General features: G+C 44.9%; 1 protein-coding gene across 1 annotated transcript in view; it reads right to left on the reverse strand.

The window, feature by feature from the left end:
• Window positions 1–553: 553 nt before the first annotated feature.
• Window positions 554–8,517, reverse strand: part of acvr2ab (activin A receptor type 2Ab) — a 70,720-nt gene continuing 62,756 nt past the window's right edge. The window contains exons 8-11 of the mRNA XM_076303415.1: window positions 8,007–8,121; window positions 5,800–5,938; window positions 5,120–5,250; window positions 554–4,599 (exon numbers count right to left, since the gene is read on the reverse strand). Of these exons, the coding sequence (XP_076159530.1) occupies window positions 4,408–4,599; window positions 5,120–5,250; window positions 5,800–5,938; window positions 8,007–8,121 (577 nt within the window). The 3' untranslated portion in view covers window positions 554–4,407. The remainder of the gene's footprint in view (window positions 4,600–5,119; window positions 5,251–5,799; window positions 5,939–8,006; window positions 8,122–8,517) is intronic.

Genomic DNA, 8,517 nt, shown 5'->3' on the forward strand with positions numbered 1-8,517 from the left:
ATAGTCCACTTAACACTAACTATATAATCAGAGTTCCCATGAAAGTTTGAAAGTAAAAAATGTGGGTCTTCATGGGCCTTAAAGTGTTTGAATGTGTATTTACTGAATAGGCAAGAGATCTCCTATTCTGCCATCACTGTAACTCATCACAATTGAGACGTGTTCCCATTCATGTACATTACATTTATTCATTTAGTAGACACTTATCCAAAGGCAAGCGACTTACACATGTCAATTATATTACAAGGGCCCTTCTCCCCAGAGCAACTCGGGGTTAAGTGCCTTGCTCAAGGGCGCATCGGTGTAAGCTGGGAATTGTTGATTGTGACCTTTAAAGCCTGATAGTTCTCATAAAATTGTCGGTGTTGTGAGAGTAATTAACCTTGATCCATGTCTGAAACTGTTGAGTCCTTGCATTTGTGAGGAATGAACCAGGAAAGTACTTCAAAGGTTCTTGAATTTGATGTTTACAAAGGGATGGGAACCTTGTCTGATGACTGTGCTACTGGAGGTAAAATAATGTGAAAGTACCACTGAAAACAGGAGTCATATCTCAGAGCAGTCACTATACTTTATTTTAAAGGAATAGCATACATTTTTCTGTACAACATTTAACAATCACTTCCAACCAGGCCTTCTGAAACAGTTGGTGAAATACTTTTTATTTAATATCCTTTTCTTTCTTTTTTTTGCAAAGCAATTAAAAATGGCGAGTCCATTTGAAAAGACGTTGGGTCGATCCGATCCTTTCAGGTCGGTGCTGCGGACTGGCCAACTGACCAAGAGCAGACTGAGGGTTCTAGCGACATGAACTCCATGTGAAAACCCGCCCCAAGCAGGCGAGATGAGCAGAGCTAGCCAGTCGCGTTTCAGAGGTAATGCGTTTGTAGAAAGGAGGAAAAGGAGAGAAAGAAACCAACACTGCTGCAGGTCAGATGCCTACTGGCACACCAACACGCTCTTGGAACACTGTACCGAGGCTGATCGGTGGTATTGATTATTTTAATGTCAGCTGGGATGTCTGAGGTAAATTATGACTTGATTTTTACTTTTTTAAACACGGCGCCATTGGTAAGGTTACATCTGATCGTTGTTTGAGCAGAAAAAAAAACTAAATTGAGAGGAAGAAAGCCTCACCATGAGAAGTGATTTTCGAGAGGGGTGGGGGGCTGGGGCACTGACATAAATTAATACAATTAAAAATAGATATATAAAATAAACAACAGTAAAATCTTATGAAATAATAATCTTTTTTTTTTTTTTAATAAAGGACTGTTTTTCTTTGTGATATCTTTGAAAATAATAGAAACAACCTCATGCTATATCCACAATCTAAAAACAACATTCATATGTACATAAATGTGCATTTTTTATAATATGCAGCCAATCCAGTTGGGTTATCATCCGTATTATTATTAATATATATATGTATATTTCTTGGCTTGCACCAAAAGGGAGGAAGGGAGACATTTCTTACAAAAGGAGGCCTGTATCTCTAGTGAGCTAGGCCTTGGGCTGGGGCATACTGTACAGTAGAGACTGTAGGGAGGAGGATGGACCTCAGAAGGGTGGGGTTGGGGTGTCAAGGTGCTGATTGGCTGGGAGAGTCTGTCTAGGAAGTGCTGATTGGTTGGGGATGTAGAGGTTGGCGCAAAACACCTGTGTCAGTACCTCATTATCACTGACACAGAGAGGAGGCAGGGGCTACATGAGATGGGAGGGGGTCTGCAGAAGGGGGACCGACACATACACCACGGTGATCGCAAACGCATCACTCTGCCTGCCAGGGGAGAATCGAGGCCTGTTTGTCACATACACCACCATTCCTGTCACACTGCAGTGCTTCCTAAACCCACACACACAGATGCCAGTGGCACAAAAGATTAAATACATCACAACGCACACACACACACACACACACACACACACACACACACACACACAGAGTGTCAGGATAATGTTGGTGTCTTGTCTTTTTTTTCTAATCCAGAGAAAAGAGTTGGCACGGGCCTAGTCCTTCACACTGCTCAGGCCAGAGATTATTTGGGCTAAATAAACGCCTCCGATTCATCAAGCGCAATAAATTATTTTTGCTTTTTTTGTTTGTATTGATTAAAAAAAATGCTACAGTCTGTAGAAGTTTTTTTTGTTTGTATGTGGTTCCTTATAATGAGTGTAACCACGGTTGGTTGCATAATTGCTGTAACTTAGAAAAGCATAGTACTGTATCCCTGATGTTGTTGTTGTTGTTGTTGATGATGATGATGGTTGATGTGTGGTTCCAGTTGCTGACTGCTGAGAGAGCTGAGAGGAAGAAGAGAAATTGAATAGGTAGGTGCAGCGCCGCCACAGTCAGGCAGCACAAAAAAAGGGAGAGACAGAGAACTTACTGAAGTAAGACCTGTCATGGCAATCTGAACTTTTCTTGACGAGAAAACAAAAAGATCTGAGAATGTCACACTACAAGCGCCTCAAGAATACCAGTTGCTGTTACGCCAATTGGGGTTTGTGTGTGGAAGATAGAAAAGGGTGTGGGGGGGGGGGGCTTAACCGATGGCACCAGAATTAACAAAAGAGCTGCCGCTCATGGATGATCGTGTGTATATGTGTGTATGTGTGTGTGTGTGTGTTTGGGTCCAGGTGTCCTCAATGACAGCTACCTGAGGCGACTCACAAAGTGTGATACCTGCAGATCTCAAGGGCTCTTACAAAACACAGGACACGGGGAATGACATCACTGTTCCAATCAGAGGAGAGGCCCGTGAGTAACCTCAACAAGGGGTCTCATGAAGAAGAAAACAGAAAAAGGAAAACATGACAGCGAACAAAAACTCAGCAGAAAGGAAACTGAAATGATTGGATAAAGACGGTTAAATAAAGTGTCAACTAGGCTATGTATGTCACAGCAAACCAAAACCAGAACAGAATCTTAGTGTTAACTTTTCACATAAACAAAAAAAAAAAATGATGAAATCCTCTCCTCATGGTGAGGATGAGCGTACGTACAGTATTCTGGAAGGAAAACAAAAGAAAACAAACAAAAACAAAATGGATAAACAAAAGTGCTTGAGAGAGTTAAGTGTTAGGTGGCTCTGATGGGCGAAAGGAAGCAGGTGCAAGAGCAAAACAAAACAGGTGACACAGGAAGTAAAAAGGCATAATAACTGAAGGTCAAACACTGGTCTGGAAGTCTTATGGCCTTAGCATTTCTGTCAGTTGGCATCCTCAGTTTAGTTTTCACAAAACGGCTAGAGATTCACATTTTACATTTTTTTCTCCCAATCCCATGTTTTTTCTTCCTCACATTGTCTTTCTTTCAAGTAAAAAAAAAGAGTGAGAAAGAAAGTATGTGTGTGTCTGTGTGTATGTGTGTGTGTGTGTGTAGGTGTGTGTGTATGTGTGTAGGTGTGTGTGTGTGTGCATGCGTTATTTGTCATAGATGTGGAACTGAGGTATAGCTTGTTGAGGGAGGTTTATGGTCTCCTTTCTAAAATGTAATGCTAAGAAACAAAATTCCAGAAAAAACTGACAAGCAATAAACCCTTGATTTAGCATGTAGGTTGGTTGGTTTTCCATTGATATATGTACAACACTAGTACACCAAACATTCAGAAGCTGTATCTTAATTGGCATTACCATAAGTCATTTCGTAAAAACACCAGAGTGAACAGCAAATATTTTTTTTCTTTTTTCTTTTTAAAAACAGGGTTGCCCTTTTTCTCCCTCACCTAGTCTTTCACAGAGTCTCATCCTCTTAATTTATTTCATATTTTTGTTTGTTTAGTCGTTTTTCTTTTTTGTTAACCCCCCCCCCCCCCCCCCCAGACCAGGAGTATATTCAATGTAGAAGTCCCTTCCTTCTGATGTCATATTTCGATGTATTTATATACTTATAAAAAATAAAATCTTAACACAACACCTGCCCCCGAGGGCTGTTTCTAGCCACCACATATCCACATATCCTCTTGTTTCCATGGTGATTTGCCCCATGAGCTCAGGGTTCTTTTACCCCTGTTGTTGGGGCAATTATTTTGCCCTGGAGTCCTGTCTGTACTCTTCAGGCACACATGAACGGTGATGAGAGGTTTTTATTATTGAAACGAGGTGGTGGTGGTGGTACGAGGGCGCCCCCTTGAGTGGGTGCAGATATTCCTGAATGTGAAGAGGTTGGAGGGGGGAGGCAGGGCAGGACAGGTGAAATCCCACTCCACCTCATGCTTCACAAAACAAAAACTCAACACCATCGCTGCTGCCCCAGCTGCCAGTCTCGGAGGTCAGAGAAACGTTGTCTCTCTGCTAAGGGTGAATCAGGAAGTGGAGGTGAAGATGGTGTCGGTGTCTGATTGGTCAGTTCCACTCATTCTTCATCTGTTCCTGCCCTGCCCCCTTTCACGTGGCGAACAGCCATCATAGGCTGGACTCTTTGGGCGGGAAGTCTGTGTTGGTGACCATGGTGACGACGGTGATCTCCTCGGGCGCGATGAGGCTGGTCTGCCGCTGCATCTGAATGACGCGCTCCTCCACACAGCCCGCCGACAGACGCGCCTCCGCCTCGTGGTCCCAGCACTCCTCGATGGTCTCACACAGCATGGCCAGACCCTGCACGCACGCACACACACACGCACGCACGCACGCACGCACGCACGCACACACACACACACACAAACACGCACGCACGCACGCACGCACGCACGCACGCACGCACGCACGCACGCACGCACGCACGCACGCACGCACACACACACACACACACACACACACACACACACACACACAAAATCAGACAATGAACGACAACACATTTGTATGAGGATGCAGAAAATCCTGTAGCTTTCCAACACTTTCCAACCCTCTCATATAAACCAGGCACATCTTTAAAGGGCTGTTATATAAAATCAGTATAAAGACATTCAGAGGCTAATTCTGGTTGTTGCAGCAGCCATGAACATTTTGTCAATGTAAACAGTACCCAGATGGTGGGAGGGAGAAAAAGGTTTCTTGTACACGTGTGTATGTGTGTGTGTGTGGAAGAGATGCAGTAAATGTGTGCATGGCCACAGACGGTGTGTGTGTGTGTGTGTGTGTGTGTGTGTGAGTGTATGTGTATGTGTGTCCTTACTGCATGCTTCTGCCAGCACTCCCGGAGTGTGGGTCTGAGTTTCTTGTGGACCACCACATCCTGCATGTCCTCTAGAGATGGATGCTGTCCCACCTCCTCTTCAAATGGCAACATGTACTCATCCACAGGCCCTGTACACACACACACACACAGGTTATTTGTAACTCACTGGTGACACATTCAATTACTGAAATTCAAGATGCCGATTACAGAGATACATCAGCTCACTGATCCTTTTTTCTTCTTTCTTTCTTTCTTTCTTTCTTTCTTTCTTTCTTTCTTTCTCTCAGTCAGTTTCCTTTTTCATGCTCTCACACACACACACACACACTCAGAGAGAGGATGTGTATCCGGTCCCCTGATGTGAAGAACAGGCCTTTGGGGATCAGATTCTGCACTGTAAGCTGTGTGCTTCCATATACACAGAGTCAGCTTTGTTCCAAAGCCTCCGTCACCCATTCTCCCCCACACCCTATCATGCCATATTCATTCTCACACCCACTTGCACACATTTACAACATCTGTTGTTGTAAATGTGCACACACACACACACACACACTTAGCGTCTGCGGCCATGCACACATTTACTGCATCTCTTCCACACACACACACACACACACACACACACACAAACACACACAAAAACACACACACACACACTCACTCACACACACACTCACCGTCTGCAGCAGTGCAGCGTGCTGCTAGCTCCCACAGCACCAGGCCCACAGCGTACATGTCGATGCGCAGAAACGCGTCCCGCTGGAAGTTAATGGCCCCCTCCAGCACCTCAGGCGCCATGTAGCGGCGCGTGCCCACCTGCGGAAGGGACCGGAAGGTCAGAGTTGACACTGGTTCAATTTCAGTCTTCAGTATAAGCATGAAAAACATACACATGAAAAACACAGGTGTAATGTTAAAAGGACTTTCAACACAGGTATTTAAACATTATGCCAAACCTATGTAGCCTACTGTAGATACTACAAGTCATCACCATGCCAACTAATGGTACCTGTTACAGGATTGTGTAACAGGTTAGCATGCGCCGAGATATCAAAGTGTATCTGTGGTGTGTAAGGGAGAATACAGTGGAATTCAAGTCCCATATAAACCTTTTTTCTCGCAGTGAGTGCACTGTTCTGCTTGGTTTACAAAGTCATAGATTGTTGGTATAGCCCCTTTCCCCAGATCTTTTACAACTATTACTACACTTTTGACGCCTCAATCAGACTGCCGCTAGGCAAGCTATTGTCAGCGTTTTACAATACTTTTCCAGTGAAGCTGGTCTTATCTAGACCTATGAATGTGAGAGTTTGACTCAGCCTCTCTGGTGGTGAAATGTGAAGTGCTGAGGCTCTGGGAGAGAGTGTGGATTATATCCCAGCTGTTCACTCTAAAGTACAGCGCTTTGAGCGAGTGCTTTGCTGAGTAGATAAAAAGCACATACAGTAACAGCTTTCCACATCCATATCTCAACTGCTCACACTAGGTAACTTCTACAAGAGGGAGGTTACAAAGAACAACGTGATGCGCTTTCCGTCTTCACTGTTCCCATTGTCCTAATTGTAAGTCGGAAGCTCACTGTTCCCATTGTCCTAATTGTAAGTCGGAAGCTCACTGTTCCCATTGTCCTAATTGTACGTCGGAAGCTCACTGTTCCCTGTTGTCCTTCCTTGTAAGTCAGAAGCTGGCCCTGAGGCTGGACAGTAAACTACCATCATCCTCCTGACCACAATCTGAGTCTGCTGCTCCAGTGCCCTTCATCCCCAGTGCTGCACTAATGGCTCCAGTCAAATGAAATTCTCTCTCTTTTGCTGTGTGTTTATGTGTGTGTGTGTGTGTGTGTTTGTAGGCATGTGTGTGTGTATGTGTGTGTGTGTGTGGAGGGGATTTATGGTGTTTTAAGCGCAAAATGTCGTCTTCCTGGCAGCGCTGCATGGAAGGCACTAGGGTTTGGCAAAGGTTAGGGTTAGAGTTAAGATTAAGGTTAGGTGGCTTGAGGTCGACTGTCGCAGCACTGCCTTGAAGTCGACGGTGGGGGCTATCGAGCGTGCGCGTGTGTGTGTGTGGGGTGGGGGGGGATGTCTGTGTGTGTGTGTGTGTCAGAGTGTGCGTGTGTGCATATATGCCCTGGAGCTGGTGGTATTGCAAAACACTAGAAATAAAATAACAAAATGCTTCCAAGGTCAGCTCCCAGAGAGCTGAATGACTGCTGAAAGGTTCGCCTACCAAGGTGAGAACCAATTTATATAAATGTATATAAATAACCATTGATGTTATTATTATCATTATTTTAATTAGGGGGGGGGGGGGGGGCTTTTATACTTTTAATTTGACAGGATAGTGGAGAGAGAGACAGGAAGCGAGTGGGAGAGAGAGATGGGGTGGGATCGGGAAATGACCTGCACTCGAGGCCGGACTCGAACCCGGGTCCCCGTGGAGCTGAATGGTACGGGCGCTGTAACCAGTTTGCCCCACAAGGTCCATTTTAAAGTCTGTTGCATTAGCTATTAGTGTTTGTATGTATGTGGGGGTGTATATGTTTGTATGGATTTTTGTGTGTGTGTATGTATGCGTGTGAGCGAATACACGTTTGTGCATTTGTACATGAGCGTGTGAGTGTGCATGTGTGAGTTTAAACATACACACAGTATATGTGTGTGAATATATACAAACGTGTGTGTGTGTGTGTGTGTGTGTGTGTGTGTGTGTGTGTGTGTGTGTGTGTGTGTGTGTGTGTGTGTGTGTATATGTGTGTGTGTTTATGTACACGTGTGTATGTGTCTGTGTTTATAGTACACATATATGTGAGGGTTTGTGTGTGTGTGTGTGTGTGTGTGTGTGTGTGTGTGTGTGTGTGTGTGTGTGCACGCTGTGTGCTCCTCACCTGTCCGTGGGTCTCCCCTGCTGATTTGCCTGCTTCAAACTTCAGCGCCAGGCCCAGGTCAGCCACGCAGGCCGTCAGGTTGGTCTTCAGGAGCACATTCTTACTCTTGATGTCCCTGAGGGGAGGTAGAAAAGAAGTGGCCTCAGACGTGATGCCTACTGTACATGTGTGCTTTGTGGGTTTTCAAGGGGCAAGTGTGTTTGTGTGTGTGTGTGTGTGTGTGTGTGTGTATCTGTGTGTTAGTGTTAGTGGTGTCTTTGTGTGGAGGAGAGTGATGCGCCTGAGTGTGTGTGTGTGTGTGTGTGTGTGTGTATGTGTGTGTGTGTGTGTGTATGTGTGTGTGTGTATGTGTGTGTGTGTGTGTGTGTGTATGTATGCGTGTACAAGAGTATAGTGAAGAAGATCCAGTGAGCGCGGCCTGCTGTACTGTATTGTAGGTAAGTGAGTGAATGTGTATAATGAAGGCGGATGGGTGTCAGATGGTTGGCTGTAGAAGTAAATGTAAGTGGGG

This window comes from Alosa pseudoharengus, unplaced genomic scaffold (assembly GCF_046254945.1).
Source record: "Alosa pseudoharengus isolate Yale_2024_CS ecotype anadromous, Long Island Sound unplaced genomic scaffold, YU_APseudo_1.1 YU_APseudo_1.1_scf_24, whole genome shotgun sequence".
In the NCBI taxonomy this organism is placed as follows: domain Eukaryota; kingdom Metazoa; phylum Chordata; class Actinopteri; order Clupeiformes; family Clupeidae; genus Alosa; species Alosa pseudoharengus.